Raw genomic sequence first — 20,079 nt, forward strand, 5'->3', positions numbered from 1 at the left:
GTTTCAGTGACATTTTCTTTTTATAACGAATTTGTCAACCGCGAAAATCATCGCGGTACCGTCTGCAGCGAAAATATATTCGGTTCCTTAGAGGCTAAGCATTCAAATTCTACAATAAAAAGCAAAGTACATAATGAAAAACAATTCGCAATCACTAGCACATAATAGGTATAATTTTGTTATTGAAAATTAAATAGAAAATGTGATAAAAACCATTGTGACTGCTTGTCATTAGCACTGTGTCCGTAGTGCGGATTGCGAGTGTGTTTATCTACCAGTCGCGCATAATATACCCCATGGATATTCCCTCACTTTTAGTACAAAACAACAAAAGATACAAAAATAGATGTTCAGCCTGCGCAGAGGAGTAAATGCCCGACTGGAAAGTCTGAAGCTGCAGCTCGGCTGAAAAGTTTCGGCGGCGGAGTTGCAATCTTCCACACGTGTGGTGCAGTTCATTACATATATAAAATCATCTATTCACTACAGGAGCACGAAAACTGCATTCATCACATTGTTTGTCAAGTTCTGTCACCGAATTTCGGTCAAAGTGTGCAAGCACTGAAACTGGTAGAAAACCTCATAAAGGGTGCTTACCAGTGCAAACGACAGGGCAGGAGGGGACAGGAGAAGAGACGAGACAGAGCGCTGAACTGCCAACAATTTATTTCTTGTGAAGGTATTCGCTTTTATACAGTTACCAGTCGCACTAGTCATGCGCGAAACACAATGACAATGCATAAGTACACCACATTGACAAGCAAAAGAACAACTTTTCCTTATCGGTGAGCGCGACAGAAGGGGTGCTAACACAAGCATCTTTCAATGAGCAAATCTTTTCTGCCTCTATGATCTCGCGTGTGGTACGATCCCTGCATCTAGCAACAATAGAACACTCTGAAAATATTGGCCGGCAGCCACACGTGCTGCAATGAACGGACAGCCATCCTTGTTTATAGTGATCCACATTGTACATATGTTCCCTCAGCCTCTCATTTATACAACGACCTGTTTGACCAACGTAATACATTCCCCACGATAACACGTGTGGAAGGTACGTGTGGATGGAATGTACGTGTGGCTGGAAAGCGATCGCCGTCCACCTAGAATCTATCTATCTATCTATCTATCTATCTATCTATCTATCTATCTATCTATCTATCTATCTATCTATCTATCTATCTATCTTTCTATCTATCTATCTATCTATCTATCTATCTATCTATCTATCTATCTATCTATCTATCTGTCTGTCTGTCTGTCTGTCTGTCTGTCTGTCTATCTATCTATCTATCTATCTATCTATCTATCTATCTATCTATCTATCTATCTATCTATCTATCTGTCTGTCTGTCTGTCTGTCTGTCTGTCTGTCTGTCTATCTATCTATCTATCTATCTATCTATCTATCTATCTATCTATCTATCTATCTATCTATCTATCTATCTGTCTGTCTGTCTGTCTGTCTGTCTGTCTGTCTGTCTGTCTGTCTGTCTGTCTGTCTGTCTGTCTGTCTGTCTGTCTGTCTGTCTATCTATCTATCTATCTATCTATCTATCTATCTATCTATCTATCTATCTATCTATCTATCTATCTATCTATCTGTCTATCTATCTATCTATCTATCTATCTATCTATCTATCTATCTATCTATCTATCTATCTATCTATCTATCTATCTATCTATCTATCTATCTATCTATCTATCTATCTATCTATCTATCTATCTATCTATCTATCTATCTATCTATCTATCTATCTATCTATCTATCTATCTATCTATCTATCTATCTATCTATCTATCTATCTATCTATCTATCTGCCTGCCTGCCTGCCTGCCTGCCTGCCTGCCTGCCTGCCTGCCTGCCTGCCTGCCTGCCTGCCTGCCTGCCTGCTCTTCTAGCCGTTTGTATAGTAGTATCTATACCAAAATTGGAATGACTTCACACGACTGCGTGAAGAGCAAAAAAGACAAGTCAGAACTTGAATATCATGACATATATATCATGAATGTCATGATTTACATTTTACGGTTCTCTGCCTGATCTTACTGTAGCTTCGTTCACATGAAATACTGCAAAACTTGTATGGTATGACATGACTGCATGGTGAACATAAGTGACAGGCCCTGATGCGGAAATCACGACATGCATGTCAAGCAAGTCAATACTAGACGCCATACGCTCATAGCGTGCTCGTGGTCGTTTCGCTAGCTTCACATATACCAAATTTGGTATTGCTTGACGTGAATGGATGACGAAGGTATTTGAGTGGTGTAAACACGATAATCATGAAAAAGTGTCATGTAAGAACACGACAACATACCACACTCATAATTCGCTTGCAGCCGTTTCACTAGCTTCACATATGCCAAATGCGGTTTTACGTGACGTGAATGGACGACGAACACTAATGCTAGACGCAAAGATGATAATCATGTCATGGAAGTCATGTACGGAATAATTTACGTGCGCCTCGGTACGTTGTGGTGATTTAAAGTGACATATCAACCTTACTCATTCATGCTTCGCATGTGGTTGATTCCCACCACTGTACGTGGGATCTGGCAATCGTTTGTCTCTAGTTTTTCACAATCAAACCCTATAAGTATAGCATGCCAACGAGTCCGCCTGTATAACCTAGTAACTTCAGGCAATCATTGCGAAGAGCACAGGCCGATGCTCTCAGGAGAAATTAAGCTTACTTTGAGGTTCGAGGCTTATTTTAATGATCCTGATAGCTGCGTCCTACGATCTTGCACTAATTCCGGAATCAGGCCACCTTTTTCCAAACGGCTATGTCACGTGATGAGGACATGGTGTCATCATGAGACTTCTGTGCCCATCCTGCCACACTAAACGACGTGGTCTGTATTCAAGGTCAGTATCAGAAAAGAGCATCCTGCCATCTTGGCCTACGGTTTCGCACATGCGCGAAGCCCCGAAAGGCCCTCCTGTGCTTCTTGAGGACGACCGGACTTTGCGAGCGCCTGTGAACAAGCAGAGCGAGTTCGTGTTGTGCAGGTTCACATGATCCCTCCTACACTTGTTCCTTCTTCTCTGTTCTTTCTATTAACCCACCTTTCCCTCAACCCCGTGAGTAATCCATCTTAAACAATCGGGTAACCAACCAAGACAAAGTTTGGTTAACCTCCTCGACTATGATTTCTCTTTCCTTTAACATTCCCTCTCTGCTGTGCGTGATTCGTGTTGACGTGCCTACGCCCAGTAATTCAACTCATGAGACGTATAAGGCTTTCACTTTAGCACAATCCAGCACGCGCGCACACCCTGCTCCACATGAAATCCAAGCTACGTACGACCCTCAGCCTCGAGAAAGTTCTACTCATGCTATTGTTTTGTAGGGAACTATAGCGTAGAACGGAGAGCTTGCACTGCATGTGCGGACACGGGTTCATAACACTGGGTCAGCCCCAACGGCGCCAGCGCAATTACGGTGGTCTCTCTCGAGACCAAAGCGATACCGAGAGCAGGGCTACGGTGGTTCGCTGCGATTTGCTCTGGCGCATAGCTGAAAAAGAAGCGTGGCCGGAATATTGCGCTGCCGCCAGGTTCACAGCGTGTGCCACTCGCGCCTCGTTTGGCCTGCCTGCTGGATCGCACTTTCGGCGAAATGCGGTGCACTATCACCCTAGGATCGGCCAACTGTAGTAGGAGCATCCCGAGTCCAGTGGCCGTGTTGTAACCAAAGTGGGCTGCGTACGGTTTATTGTGGTAACATGGTGTCAGTTTTTTTTATTTATACATAAAAAAAAGCGAAGGTATTCGTATAGCGGGCTATCCCATCATGATATAAATATTCAAGACGCACACAGGGACAAGAAAACTTAAGAATAAAAAAATGAGCAATACGTAATCAGAAGCACTATGTATGTATGTGAGGCGTATCAAGCATGAGTGCAGTCGAAAGGCACAGTCCAGTTCATACAACATCCTCGAATCCCTGACATGGTTTATAAGTGACATGATTCATAACTATTGCAGAAGAAGGTCCCAAGTTAAACATTGTCAGGGCCACCTGCTAGCGGTATTGAATTGATTGAATACAGGGCAGGCAAATGGCGAGCAAAATAATAGCATGTTGGAAACAAGAAATTAAAAAAATAAGAATAAACATGACTCAAAACAATGAAATTCGGCAATAGTACAAAAAACAAAACATTAATGCATAGTGAAACTAATCAAGGTTAATTCTAAGCTGACAAGGTGTAAAACGATTCCCACGTCACAAAAGAAAGTAAAAGCACGATCCACCATTTGCGTTCCTTCACAGCGCGTGCGCGGCCCACGACGGCAATTTGTGCCGCATATGGATGCGCTTTGTGAGGCGGTTCCAGCAGTAGCATTGTTTTTTTGTTTTTTTCTGACTTCCCGTTGTTGAAAGGTAGAGTTCCTATATATGCTGCCTTTAGATAGCAGAGTTGCGCTTTCGTTTTCCAACGCCGCTAGCAGCCATGCACTGCGGAGAAGGTGATGCACAGGCTTTACCACCGAAAGCGGTCACCGTCCACCTAGAATCTATCAAGTGATAATCGTGCGCTCTGTAGCTCTTTAGCTACGCACTGGTACTTCCATTTGCTTGAGGTTCATGTCCTTAAGCTTCGACAGCATAGTATTTGCGTGGAATCGGCACCCTTTTCGAAAAACATTGTGAAATAATCAATAGGCTTAGTGGGGCGCTCCTTCAAGGCCGGAAGACCTATATTTGGTGTTCATGAGTTGCTGATCTTTTATAGCTGGCGCCACTGAAAAAGTGAAATAGCCCCTCAATGTTTTTTTCTCAGCATGAAAGCATATTATGCAAGAATAATTTCGAGTAAACACATACCTTCTTTTATTGTTTACACCAGTTTTTATAAACGAGGCTACATTGCCGTTAGCTGTCACAAACGAGAAAAAGTGGATCGCAGGGATGTTACCCAGATGCTATGCGTTACGGTATAGCATGCGTTAGAGCATGGATCTAAGGTTTAATATATGCATGTATAAACCGAATAAGCCAAGAGACTGAAGCGACACTAAAGAATTAAGATATTTTTGTCGAATCGATAGTAAGCCCCTTGAAAACATCAAAAGCACAGCTCTTGCCCCAAGAAGACGCTTCATCTGCTAGGTAAGGCCCTGAAAACTAAAAATAAATAAATAAACGCACACAGATTACCAGGCCAGCTTCAGGCGCCTGCACCACAGATTTTGACAGCCGGTAGATTTTTTAAAATGATAAATATGAAGTGTGTTGCCTAATAAGGTAACCAGAGATTTTACACGTCCGGTGCTTTCGTTGAACCAACGTGGATAAAGTACGGCAGAACCTGCCTCGGTGATCTAGTGGTTAGGGTGTTCGACCCGCAGGATCAAAAGGGAGGCGAAAACGTTCGAGGTCTGTGTACTTATATAGGTTTAGGTGCGTGCGTTGTCAATGCACGTTACAGAACACCACAGCGCCACACTTTCTGGAGCCCTCCATAGTTGCATCTCTGGTAAATATATCTAGGTTCGCGACGTACAGTCCTAAATATTACTATTAGATATGAGGCGCTTTGTGTGTTCAGTACATTTTTCGTTTATCTTCAGTTAGTTTTTGTAAATTTTGCGCAAGAAATGGTAATCATGTTTAACTGACTAGCCCACTGTCAAGTTTTTCTTAAACCCAGGTGGTTGAGATTTCCGGAGCCTATACAGACAGTATCGTGTCTCTGATAATCATATCGCGGCTCTTGGACGTTAAGTCCTACTAATTGTTATCATTACGAGAAAAACTGTGAAATATTGGACATCACCCTGATACACACGGCCAGCAATATCGGCACGAAATTGAGAAGCTGGACTTTGACCTCCGTTTTCTCTTCGGTTAGAAAACATCTTTGAACGTTAACAGTTGAGTTCTCGAAACGCAACTTCACATAAATCAATTCATCGTTATTGTTCAGAGGCGCACCATTTTTTCTGTGCTGCACGAAGGCGACAAGGGAGATAGAAAAGAAGTGTCAACAGCAGTGGTCAAATCCAGTGGTGGTCACTGGAAGTGGTCGAAAGAGATTGAGCTCTACTTACATTTCCGTATTCCTTTTCCACCGTAGCCCGGATCTTCGTGAAGTTCCTGGAACACACGCAAATACATGGTATACTATCAACAACTGATGTTCCTGTGTAATCGTGCTTTCTGAAGGTATTTTTTGCAGACGAAAGCACTCAAAGCACGAGTTCTCACCCGGCCAATTTCACTAGTGTTTACTTTTTTGATGTGTAAGCAAGCCTCGACAAAATTCGATATCACCAGAAATATGAAAAATTGCGTGTATATTATTCTTGGTGTTCATTTAATACAGTTGCAAGATACGCATTACTGTAAATAATAATTTCCCACACATGACATAAAGGAACAATCACTTTACCTCGAATGCGCCGAGCGTTGGTGTTCATTGCTTTTTCCAAACAGCCCGACATTCATTACGCTCTTGCGAGGAATCAGCAGCACCCGTACTGCAATTCCAGAATGTCAGTGATATATGAACTTGCCTTACTTCTTATGGCATTTGGTTATGGTATTATGGTAAAAAAGCGGACTTCTCCCGGGCTCGAGAGCTTTCGGGGGAACGTGAGGCAGCTCAATTCTTTCCCCTACATACGCCTCTGAGAGTAATAATTAATGTGGCGTATGAACGCTAGGGCGTTGAAGCAACTGTGAGTAGTAAGAATATATACGTCAGGCAACATAAGACTGGTAGTAATGCTGAAGCCTATAGATAAGCTCCCTGATAGGTGAGCAAAAAAAAGCTCAGCTAACTCAGGCTCACTCAAGAAATATTTAGGGCGCACTACAGCGCAAAGAAACAACACAACACACACACAACGGACGGAAGGAACGCAAACGACGACGACGAGTGCTGACCAAAAGAAGGCAATAGTCGTAATAGCTTGGTGCGGCGACAAAAGTAACATTCTCGTGCTCTGCATACGCTGTGACGGCGAAGAGCGAAACAATATTGCATGGGCGGACAAGTTAGAGGAAGAGCCCTTAGTTCTACAAATGAACATCATTAGAGTCGCGAGGCTTGGGATTTTTGGTTATACAAACTGGCCACTTAAGGACTCTTTTTGTAACTTGCTCAGATTCAGACTCACTGAGCTTTTTTTTTTTCAACGGGATCCTCACTTCACCTGAAATTCACCAAAGTATTACTCAACCGGACTCACTCAGACCCCCGACTAGATCTGAGCCGACAGATGAATCAGTTTGCCAGCATCAGTGCACCGATGAGAAGACGAAGCGCATGAATATGCTGCTCACTACAATATTCCACACGCACGCCAAGTGCCGACTCGGCGAAGGCTTTGGCAAAAAAGTGTGTGCGAAGGAAGGTACTGAGACACGATACGTGAACTATCTTGAAACCACGGTAACGACGACCTGAGGGAACCTTAACGGAAGTGACACGATAGTTGACTGCGGATGCTATGTTTTTTTTCCCTTTTAGCACAGTCGTCAAGCAAGTGAAAATGAAACTTACAACAAACTGGGGGAGTACAAACAGGCGTTGAGAGGAGGACTTCATCTCGTGTACGAAAGGCGACGGCTTGATGAAAGCTGTCGTAATGCTTCATGCGGTCTTGTTCAATAGAACCTGCATCGAAGCGAGCGCGTTGTCGACATTCTGCGAGTCTAGAGACGAGGTCTTATTTATGATGTAGTAGAAGTGGTTTTCATTGGGGTATTGCTGAAAAAGGCGCTCAAGAAGAATGTAGCCAAACAGTCGTTGAAGAAGTAGGAAGGCGAACAGCGAACGTGCCTTCATTGGACAGCAGCACTGTGAGTAAATCACACGAATGGTAAAAGCGTGTCTCCAGTAGGTAAAATTGGGACGATGGAGGTAATCCCGATGGTTGAGACCCCCACAACCACACGTTGAAGAACTGCACAGGCCCAGTTGCTCAGTTCCGGGCAAACATCAGTGTATTTACACACTGACACTTATTTGCAATCAAAGGCCGGGGCGACCACTAAGCTAACCACACAATAAGCGTTAGGCTGTATTAACGTCGGCGTTACTTGCCGAGCCCTTGGTATACTACACACATCAACGCCAACTTCTTGATGTAGAATCAAACTCTGGAACAGAGTCGGCGCCAAACACGACCTCTGTATACGCTTCCCGATCTCACCTTCGAGTTCCCCCCCTCTCCATTTATCTCCATTAACTCCCGTATCATATGAGACCACATCGTGGGACGAACCCCTTCTTGATGCTCCACCAATGCATCAAACAACTGTCCTGTCTTCAAAGACGTGTCTCCGCCTCCACGTTCCCACGTGCACTTTGCTGTCCTCATCCTCCAAGAAGTCAGCTAAACAAGACCTCCATCATTTCGTTAACGTACAGCTTAAAAATACTTTCGCGCAACAACAAGTCAGGCTGGACAGCTGGTCGGCTGTCTGGAGTTAGTACGCAAGATGCTGCCATCAGTCCACACTTACTGTGACAGCACGCCACCACATGTACGTCAGACAAAAAGGAGACGCGCGCCGAAGGCACTTTGCCTCAGAGTGTCACATAACTTATCAACCCATCATCATCCATACGACTGGACCAGCATGTCCTCCCGTTAGGGTCTTGTGAGGAGGAAGTTTTTGTCGTGACACTACTCCGGACATTATCCTGTAGGGAGCAGCGTCACAACAGAGATTACTTGTTTCTCAGACTGGCTCACCGTGAGAGCGCTTCGGTCATGCGGGTGACTCACTAGCACAAGGTGCGGGGAACAAAAGCTCACGTGGTTTGACAACAAATGAGCATGCAGAGGCGAACGGCTTAGTAGCCCATCTGCGCAGCACTTTTTTCATTATCTCCCCTTTTCTTCAGGCGCCGTCTACCGACTGGCCATCCTTCACTTTCTCCAGCTCTTGTAGGTATGTCGGATTTCAAAAGAGCGATGGACTGGTTTCAGGAGCGTAGCCAGAAATTTTTTTCGGGAAGGGGTGGGCTTCACTTTGATTTCGGGACGGGGCACCTCTTTAAAATGGCCATTTCTCGCTCTCTATATGCCATGGCGAAAAAAATTTTCAGGGGGGGGGGGGATGTGCCCGGTGTGCCACCCCCTGGCTACGCCCCTGACTGGTTTAGTTGGCGGCTGTTAATGCATGGCTACTTCTTACACGATTCACATTAATGTGTCTTCTTATTCGGCTGACGATGTCACCAAGTGTTTTTACTTACCTTATGATATTCTGTGCGTGCTTTTCAGTCTTTACGTCTAAAAGTGCACATATAGTTCGGCCTTCACGCTCTTTTCAGTCTTTTCAGCTTACTGATGTCTTCTGCAGGGCATAGGCATCTCCGAATGACTTCCAGTTTACACTAACGTGTGCAAACTAGCCCGCGAACTTCTTTAATTTCGCCTCCCCGTGTAAATCACTGGCTTCCTCGATTGTGTTTCCCGTTCCTTGGTGGCCATTCTGTAGCCTTGATTGTATACCGGTTGTCTGCCTTAAGGATTACGAGGCGCGTACGTGTAGAACTGGTCATTGTCAAACACTCATAGAATGCCTACTACAGATGTAGTTGCGGAGTGCCCACTACACCGTATATTGCGAAGTAGCGACAAACCTACTATGCGTCCGTCATGTAATACGCGCATCTGCACATGTTTATGATTCGGCTGATGATGATAACGACATGCCTCAGCACATTGTAATGAGTGGTCTTTTAATACACCGGCTTGTTGCGCAAATCACATGGCTTGAACTTGATTTGATTGTGTGCTTCTGCCATGCAATATTACATGTGTTACCGCGACTTGTTACACCACATGAAATCTGCCTAGGTTCTTTTTTTTTTCAGTGTAATTTGAAGCACTGACATCGCTTTGTCACAGAAGACATGAGTGCGATGTAGAATGCCTGGTTTCAATTCTGGCTTAAACACTTGATGTTTATTCTTTGCATTGCCCCACCGTGGTAGTCTAGTGGCTTAGATACTCGGCTGCTGACCCGCAGTTCACGGGATTGAAGCCCGGCTGCGGCGGCTGCATTTCCGATGGAGGCGGAAATGTTGTAGGCCCGTGTGCTCAGATTTGGGTGCACGTTAAAGAACTCCAGGTGGTCAAAATTTCTGGAGCCTTCCACTACGGCGTCCCTCATAATCATATGGTGGTTTTGGGACGTTAAACCCCACATATTAATCAATTATTTGCATTCATCACAGACCCCGACGCCGGAATTGCTGCGACATATCACGACATCGCATTAGTAAAGATCCATACTTGATTGCTACGATGAAACAATGCCTTATTCTAAAGAAAACGTCACTGCGATCGCCATCTGAGAGGGGATGAGAATGAGGATGTTCGGGGCCGCGATGCGCGCTTTGTACACTTTCAGCGCTTCTTTAAGAAAAAAACGCCGTTAACCATAGTAAATGCAGTGCCATTATCTTCGTTCTTGCAACGACATTTGTTGCCATTAATACTGTCGTGTTGCACGTCATCGTAGCCTACATCACACCTCCATCGAGAACTTCCCTGTGAGGCACTCTTCCTTGTTAGCGGATATCAATACGCGGCCTCAATCGACATATCAGCGATTCCGTTAGATGGCGAGAACAGAGGTTCATCTCCACGCTCCTTCTTGCTGCAGCCCACACGTGTTTATTCCTGTGTGCAAGCAGGAGCCGGCGCAGCGATATCGATTACCCTCTTTCCTACCAGCCACAGGGCACGCTAGCGACCACAGGGGCAAAGACCTGCCGGCCTTTACAGAGAGGAAAAATGCGTATACCCTCGTGATGACCCGGCGAGAGCTATGCGCTGTCATAGCTGTCCGCTATTTTTGAGCTACAGCATAACTCTGCCCACAATACGCAACCTTGTACAGCACGATCAGGCCTTCAGCTTCTGTGCCAGCGGCGTGTGTACGCAATTTTTCTGATATGAAGCACCAGTTTTTTTTTTAAAACGGAGCTCATATGGTTTACCGTGTTTCGTAGATATAAAATTATCACAATTCTGAACCGGTTCACGCTCAGTAACCATCCAAGCATTCTGTACGGATGCTTGAAAAGGAAAGCTGAAACATATGCAGCCCCTGTTCGGTGTTTGCATCCCTTGTAAGTATTAACGCAATTAATCTTTTCACAGAAATTTCTACCGGTGTCCGCTTCAGCGCCATCCGTGAGCGAAAAATTGAGACAACATATAAAAAATATGACGCTAGATTAATACTCAAACTCACCCTTTCTGCGCGCTAGGAGACGTTCTGCCACATCAGTGCTGGCAATTTTTTCGTAAGAAACCTGTACAGTTGTGCCCCTCCGAAACGAAAGCCCTCAAGAACGATATTCTCGAGGCAACGAACAAATCTGGCGTTCCCGGCGAACTTCTGTTGAGTTTATATTGCACTTGCCACCTCTGGACCACGAAGAGATTTTAAAAAGCCCTCCCGCAAGTTTCAGGTAATAATCCGCAACATTTTGTTTTTTCACCAAACGGTCAAAAAGTCCGGATCCTTTCACTACATCGTCTCTCATAATAATAACGTGGTTTCGGGACGTTAAACCCCAACAAATGTCATTATTATATTTATTGAGCCTATATACTGCTCATGCTATTGCCAAAGTCCAACTTGACCCTTTGTAGAGAGCAAAGAGTGGCCTCCACTTCAGCAGCATCGCCACCGAATTGAGCTTCTGGTTGCTACACGCTTCGTCGCACTACAGCTTACTGTATTCGGTGGGTTCTGATCGCGGCCAATTCATCTACTTCCATGCGAATAAATTTCTTAGCAACTCTAAACCTCTCTGAAAAGTCATGCAGAGCTCCGCTTCAATGACATCTAGCGGAACCAGCCAACCGAAATTTGAGCATTGATTGAAATTGAACGAATACCCCCTCTTCAAAAATCGCATAAAGACGAAGTAATAGTGAAAGCTAAGAACTCTATAAAATAATATGAAATTGGAGAATAGAAAGTTGCTCAAAGTTGGCACTAAGCCGTGCGAAGCTCGATACGCGGCGAAGATGCTTAGAGCTTGGCTGCAGTGAGCTTGAACTTCACTTGAACTTTGCTGTAGTCATGTTGAACTTGGCCGAGGGCGGTGCGCAATGTAATTCATTGTCACCAAGCAAATATGAAGCTCAATTACGCAGGGGCCATTGCAGTAGTATCCTGCACATAGGTCGAGCCCCTTTCCCTCTGTGTAACGGACACTTCTAGGCTCAGGGTTCTGCTGTTACTAGCAAGATCAAGACTTCATACCAGAAAGGGTAGAATCATTGAGTATTTTGGTGAAAGCAGTTTATTCTGCTGCTCTCTCACACAGGTGGACGAAAAATGCTGGTGGAATTGCCACTGCAGATTATTCTTCCATCAATTTATTTTAGGTGTATAATCAACACCTCCCCGATATCGTCCAGCAAAAAGCTCGGCTCGCAAAATTAAGCGTTTTCACACAAAAAAATTATCGTGCATGTTATTTTGACCACCACACTCAACTCTGTTTGATACATTCTTTTCGGTGTAACATGCTTTTACCCATTTCTTTTGTGTGTGGCACCTACCTGTTTCTAGTCATGATGGATTTGTAAAATGCGCAAAGAGCGATTTGCTAAACAGCTTCGCTGTCATTGAGAACCAACCAGGACAATTATTGAGGGTCAATTGATTGTAATTAGGAGCAGACGACTTTCTTCTGAGCAACTACGATTGTTGCGGCAGCCTGTGAAGAAGAGTTCGACCATGCGCTTCTTTTTGCGTTGCCTCTTTGATCTGCTTTGGCCTAAAGACGCAACGCGGCGGTGCTGATGGCCAAGGCCACGCCACCTTCAGCTCGCTCAACTCGCCGAGTGCGGTGCTGGTCAGCTTCTGACCTGAAAGTCACGGGTTCGGTCCCGGGCGCAGCGCTTGCATTTCGATGGAGGAGAGGAAAAAAAAAATGACAGCACATTGATGGACTTAATGATGATGAGTGGGGCAAAGCGCCCGTCAGCCCACCCGTGCTTCCGTTCGTCCGTTCGTTCTTGCTTCTGTCCGTCCGCACGACCATCCATGCGTCCATCCATGCATTCATCCGTCTGTTCGTGCGTCCTTCCGTTTGTACGTCCACGCGTCCGTCCATCTAATGAACACTCCAAGTACCGCCATCTCGCATCTCCTGCGGCACATACCCGCTCTGCACGTCCGCCCATGCGTCTGTCCATGCGTCCATCTAGTGAACACTCCGAGAACCGCCATCTCCCATCTCGTATCCCGGTGGCTACGTACGACAACGACGGATGATGGAGAGACCCACGCCTTAAGGAGCTTCGCTCCTAAAGAAATTGACACTTTGTGAATTCTAAAGTATATTCCGCAAAAGCTGACCCCGTCACGGACCCCGTTGAGGCGGGGTCAGTGAGAATGCGCGCGTCTCCCTTCTTGCGATAGCGGGTGGATCGTTACTATGTGCGCACGCGGGAGCCACCCGACCACCGCAAACAAACGTCTGACGAAGAAGCGTTGCCGCGCGCCGCTGTGCTTTCATGTGATTGCTGAGAGAGTGTAAGGGCAAAAGAGCCTCAACAACCTCCCCACTCAAACATTTCGTAATTATTAAACAGCGAAGCAGCAATATGCGGCCCCAGTGTTTATCACGGGCTGTGATCTATCGAAGTGCCTTGTGTTGTAGCTTTTGTTTTTCGATCTCTATATGAGCACTTGATGATCGATTGAATGTGGGTTTAACGTCCCAAAACAGTCATATACCTATGAGAGACGCCATTGTGGAGGGCTCGGGAAGTTTCGACCGTTTGGGGTTTTTTAACGTGCACTCAAATCTGGGCACACGGGCCAACAGCATTTTTGCCTCCATCGAGAATGTATATAAACAATGGCAATTCGTGCTTTGCATATGGTGACATTAGCCTAAATGATATTAGGCTCACCTAAAGGCTTTTTAGGGGCTCTTAATGCTGCGCTTAGTATCAACCCAAGCTATACCTACTGACAAAACCTTAAGAGAAGCTAGTGCAAGCGCAGGGACTCTTCGAAGTAGCGAACGCTAGCATCCAGGGCACGGACAGACACAGTAAATCACCGCGATATGAGACACTAAAGGCTTTTGCAGTAATACTTGAGGCCCGTGTGTACGATGTCAGTGTACGTTACCACATGTTCGAAATTTCCCAATACGTTAACCACGACGTTCCTCATCGTAGTTTTGGAACGTTACATCCTAGATGTTATTAGATGTGGAGCTGCTTTCTGACTATAGCCCGTGTAACGCTGTCCCTCCAAACAAACACGCCCCACGCCACAGGTGTTGGCTTAGTGCCAAGTAGGTCACGCCGCTGCTGCGCGTGAATGCCAGACTCCCATCGCAGTGCGCGCTGACGTCACTCTCTCCCTCACCTGCCGCGTGCTCGTTGCGGCGCCCAGAGCTGCCGCCTTGTCCGTTCACCCACACCACCTGCCGCGACCTACACGCTCCTAACGTACGCGTTGAAACATGTCTGTACGTGTCACGCACAATGCCTACGCTAGCCATCGCTTCAAACAAATCTTCCAGAACTCACTGCAGCACCCGCGTTAACGCCGTTCAGTCCGTGACGCCACCCATGCTCAACGCTGCTGCTTCGCATCTCATCAGGTTCCCTTTGGAGAGACGGTCCAATTTTTTTTTTCATTATCACCAAGTGTTCTTAAATTAGTTCAATGCTTTCATTCAAAGATCAGGCTGTTTTATATTTGTGCACGTGCTAGCAAGAGAACACACACCTGTTACAGAACTGTTTTCTTTCGCGGTGAAATGTACGCAAGAGAAATAAGATTTCATGAAACACTTGGGGCTAACGTGATTAACGACATTTCACTGAAAGATTTATCACTAATATCATCATCATGATTATCATCGTTATCAACTTCACTACGCCCCATTCACGTTTCGCCAGTCAACTTGGTCCTGTTATTGCTGCTGCCACTTTATACCTGCAAACTTCTTAATCTCATCGGCCCCCATAATTTTTCATCTCCGCCTCACGCGTGTGCCTTCTCTTGGAATCCAGCCAGTTACCCTCAGTGACCAGTGTTTTTTTTTTTTTACCTATGCGCGACAAGCCCTGCCCGTTTCTCTTTCTTTATCTTGATTTCAACCACGATATTCGTAACCCTCAATGACCGCACTCTGCTCTCTTCTGGTCTCTCAAAGTTATACCTATCATTTTCCTTCGCATCGCTCGCTGCGTAGTCCTCGATTGAGGTTGAACCCCGTTTCTTCTAAGCTTCCAGGTTTCTACTCCGTATTTAAAGGGGTCCTGCAACACTTTTTGAGCATGGTCAGAAAACTCTGCCGTTCGGTAGAACAGGCTCCTGACAACACGCGAGCTGAATATTATAGCAGAGCACGCGGCCTAGAATTCACAATAAATGATCAAAGCTAAACATTGTTTTCCTTTCTGTTGACAAATCACGTTATATGCCCAAAAATCACACGTCAACGACCCATTTATCAGCCATTAACTGATTTGAACATGGCGCGCTCGCTAGTTTCAGAGATCGCCATGGGAGGCCGCTACTTGTCTCCGCCAGCACGTGCAAGCCCACTGACAAAGCCGCGCATTCGAAAAAAAAAAAAAAGAACCAAAAAGCTCTTAAGGTCGCGAAGCACGCGGGACGTTTTTCTGTGGCTTGCCACCCGTCGCTGCTTAGCTTCCAGTGCTTTCGTCGGGACGAGAGAAGAAAGAATGCAATTGCAGCATGCGACAAATATTTGTAACTGCACTCGCACTGGACGAACTCTTAAAATTTTCGCAGCGTTGAATTCGTGAGCCAATAAGCTCTTCTGGTGAACTCATTCCGTGGTTACTTGAAAAAGTGTTTCAGGGGCCTTTTAAGTGCCGGTAAGATGCATCTGTTATACACCTTCCTCTTGGGCTTCTTCTATACATTATGTTGCCACTATTCAGTAGGTGTTCTCATGCTAGATAGATAGATAGATAGATAGATAGATAGATAGATAGATAGATAGATAGATAGATAGATAGATAGATAGATAGATAGATAGATAGATAGATAGATAGATAGATAGATAGATAGATAGATTGATAGATAGATAGATAGATAGATAGATAGATAGATAGATAGATAGATAGATAGATAGATAGATAGATAGATAGATAGATAGATAGATAGATAGATAGATAGATAGATAGATAGATAGATAGATAGATAGATAGATAGATCTGGCCAGAGCTCCTTTAGTTTGCTGAGAAACGCGTCGCATTTAGAAGGGCGGAATATAAGAGGAAACGCTTACGGCCCGCCTATTCGCTCCACTATTTATTTTGGAGATATGATGACAGAAACTGCTTCAAAAAAATTTGAATGTTTATATGTTGGTGTTCGATATGGCGGCAAAATTTCAAATGGTCCCAGAAACCTTTCATCAATATTTATCGCTTCCTTCTAGGGAAACACGTATACACATCAGATGCATTTCATCTGTCTTTCGGCGAACAAAACCTTTTCGACAAGCACACAGTGCTGCAAAAAAAAAAAAAAGACGAAAAGGTGGAGTTCTGTGCGAACTATATAAGCGAAACAGAACACAGATGGCATGGCAACACCCCGCTGCATTGCATGTAGACAAAATGAATGACGGCCTCAGATCTGTGATTTGAAATTTCACGTGTCGTGCGCGCTTTCTTTTTTTCCTGACACTGGTTCCTGTATTTAGCTCATGGCCGGAAGACAAGCATAGGAGCTGTTAGTCAGCTTCATTACACGTAGAAGAATCGGTCCGCGACGAGAACAAGGCATTCTGAATACAAACAAGCCCTACATCTTCATCATCGTGGTTACCAGCAATTTTTTGCTCACTTAGCCATCATTTTTACAGCAGCCTCTGAATAATATTCGACTTATACTAAAGTCACGATTAGATTAAGTGGGCCGTAGTACGGCTTGATGCGAGTGACGTGTACCATTGTTCTGCTACGAGGACGCAGATGTTTGGTCGGTATCTTGCCGTCTTACTTGAGCAAGGGCGTATTCACGCGGAGGTACTCGTGCCGAACTTTTCATTGCATAGGAGGGGACGAAGCTATTATTGCATTATACCCGACATATGCGCAGTGCACTTAATTGTACTGACCACAATATGATCCTGACTGCTTCCCTATAATTACGTGATAATTTTTGGTGGAAAAAACTAGGCACACGCAGAGCCTGTAAATAGCCTAAGCGTACGCAAGAAAGGGTATGTCGCCACTGCCTCTGTGTGGCTTCTTTCTGTTTTCTAAAATGAAATTCAAAAAAAAAAAAACGAGAATGCTATAAGACTTAACTAGGATACGTGAATGCTGCAATAACCATTAGGCGTACTTAGAATGGCCAAAACACGGCTATTTTTCTTACCTGAGATCCTCGAGCAGCTCGACGTCTTGTTGGTGTTTTGTTTGCAGTTTTGTAATTTGCTCATTATGGATGTTTTTCAGCTGTGTGTGGGCCTTCACCTGAAATTGAAAATGCAATTTTCAACCTCCCAATATCATCACGTGTCTACTTTGCCGCTTTTCGGTTGACAAATGTAATCTGATTTTCCATGGCGGCTCATTCATTAATACGCTACGATTTCTGCATTTCAACGAAAAAGCGAACGAGTGCAAAAAAAAAATAAAATAAAGGAGGTTCGATCATTTTGTTCGTTCGATATGCGACTAGACAACCCAGAACGCAAATAGGCGTATGCACGGCGTGTAGCTATCACAGCAGTGGGAAAAAAGGTCTGAGCGAATTCGCGTGTACCAATATGAGTCCATGCTACTTAATTCCCCACGCAGCGCAGAGTTTATTTCAAGCATGGCAGAAAAGTAAGGGCGGCGAACCGCGCCTTGGGGCGATCGAAACTGCACCTCCCCTTCCCCGTTTGAGGATTATGCCCCGCTCGAAGGGGTGCAGACGAGTGTAACAGCGTGGGAAATACCGACAGGGAGGCACATAGCGAGCGGAACTGCGACAGCCACATGGAAGCACTACACGACGGGAGCGATGGCTCGAGGCTATCCACCTTTCGCGGCGGTGGTTGCATCTCGGAAGTTGCACTGCGGCGGCGGCGGCCACACGGCGTGCGAAGCCCACTTCAACCACGGCAGCTGCTGTGACAAGTGGGGCCGCGTCGGATGACCGTCGGCCGGTTCTCGTACAGCGCGCCGCAAGGCATCGGCTTCCGACGCTGCACACCCGGAGTTTGAAGATACACCGGCGCCGATCTTACAGCGTTGCCGCGGCGGGCGCCATTTGCGCACGGTTCCCCCACGAGAAGAGGGAATTTTGGTTGAGGGAGAGGAGGGTTCGAAAACGGAGAGAAAGGACCCTTTCTATTCCCCATTAGCTCTGCAGTCGCTGCTCCGCCGGGGCTTCGCGGCACAAATTACAGAGGTCGCGCGATGCCTGTGCGTGTGGCGGCCTCCTGTGGTCGGGTACAACACTGCACTTCAGGATGACCTAAGTGGCGCCAAACTGAAACATGGTGCGGGACATATTCACACATGCAGTGCGAAAATCAGATTTCAGATGCTCTTCGTTAAGAACGAGTGTGCAAATCACATTTGCTTCAAATTTTCTCATTCAATAATGTCACAATAATACTCTCTTTTTATAATAAGCAATGGACTGCAAAACTGCTGAAGCCTCACAAGAGGACAACGATGAAAATACACACGTCCTGTATGATTCTGCTGCTGGAACTCCGCTGAAACGACGTACAGACAAGTTGGGTCACTACGTATGTGACAGAAAAAGGCAACCTTGCCCACCTGATATGTGCAAAATTATTATGTAGGCAATAAAGTGTACTAACGGTTGGACAAAAAGAACTGGAAGAGAAGTCGGCGACAAAAGAGTTGCCAAATAATTATAAAGAAGACGGGGAAAAAACCAAACTTTTTCAAAAGCAGCTTCTTGAATGCGCGAACAGAAGACAAATGTTTCTATCCAAGTGATTCTCCCTACGGCGTTATTTGACAAGATTTTTCTAATAACCGTTCAATTACCCTATGACGTACAGGTGTGCGTGTACTTTGATGGCGTGTCCATTTTGGTTGCTTCGAAGTTTCTTCACTGGTATGATGATAATAATTATGACGATGATGAATTATCTTTATTTGGCTCCAAAAAAAAAAGGGGGGGCAGGGAAAACCCCGCAACACCCAGCCAGTCCCCCGTAGAGACCGCTACGGCTAACTTGGTGACCCGATCACGGCCATTCTGGACAGCCAGGGTTTGGTCATTGAATTCGAGGCTGCATAATTGCGCTGCCCACCTGTCCTCGCTTAAGACGGAGCCAATGGCTTCCCATCCCATAGCACATGGTTCCCTATTGCAGTGAGACCACAGAGTCGGCACTTCATTTTACACTTTTAATTATGTAATGTTGAAAAGTAGTTAATGGACTACAAGGTCTAAATATTGATGGAAAATGCACTGCCGGAGTATATATTTTCTGTTTTTTTTTTTTGGCCCTTCCTTTCGGTAGTTCTCTAATATGCAATAAAATATGTCTGTCTAAACGCCAGCCCACTAAAACGTATTGGCGAAAAAGGCCAGTATTGTATTCGTGTTATTGAACAGTTCTATACGTACTAGATATGTGATCGTCGTCTTATCTGCGTAAACACTGTCAACGTAAAAAAGGCAAGTCACATATCATGTACCTGTTATTGTTGCAGCTTCTCATTATTTTTCCAAGAACATAATTACAAGAAGACGATTACGAGAAGAACCCCAGGTGGTCGAAATTTCGGGAGCCCTCCACTATGGCGTCTCTCATAATCAAATGGTGGTTTTGGGACGTTAAACCCCACATATCGATCGATCGATTACAAGAAGAGTTTTTTCAAGAACATGATTCCTAACTTTTCTCCCATGATCGGTTGAACCTCACCGAGACGTCCGACAACAACCCATCAAACATTGCAGAGGTGCGAAAACGCTTTGAAGAATAAAAAGGAAGCCTGAAAGAAACGTCACTTGTAACACCAATGTCTTATGGCTTTTTTCTGCTTCATACATGTTTTCTCATTCACGCATGCTC

At 45.2% G+C, this 20,079-nt stretch overlaps 1 protein-coding gene across 3 annotated transcripts in view; it reads right to left on the bottom strand.

Moving 5' to 3' along the window:
• nwk (FCH and double SH3 domains nervous wreck) overlaps positions 1 to 18,286 on the bottom strand; it is a 156,823-nt gene extending 138,537 nt beyond the window's left edge. For all 3 annotated transcript variants that reach the window (XM_037429187.2, XM_075882255.1, XM_037429181.2), the window contains exons 1-3: positions 18,055 to 18,286; positions 17,403 to 17,500; positions 6,074 to 6,119 (exon numbers count right to left, since the gene is read on the bottom strand). In XM_037429187.2, the coding sequence (XP_037285084.2) occupies positions 6,074 to 6,119; positions 17,403 to 17,500; positions 18,055 to 18,075 (165 nt within the window). In that variant the 5' untranslated portion in view covers positions 18,076 to 18,286. The remainder of the gene's footprint in view (positions 1 to 6,073; positions 6,120 to 17,402; positions 17,501 to 18,054) is intronic.
• Between the last annotated feature and the right edge of the window lie 1,793 nt (positions 18,287 to 20,079).

The sequence above is a fragment of the Rhipicephalus microplus genome, chromosome 2 (genome assembly GCF_043290135.1).
Source record: "Rhipicephalus microplus isolate Deutch F79 chromosome 2, USDA_Rmic, whole genome shotgun sequence".
NCBI classification, from domain to species: Eukaryota; Metazoa; Arthropoda; class Arachnida; order Ixodida; family Ixodidae; genus Rhipicephalus; species Rhipicephalus microplus.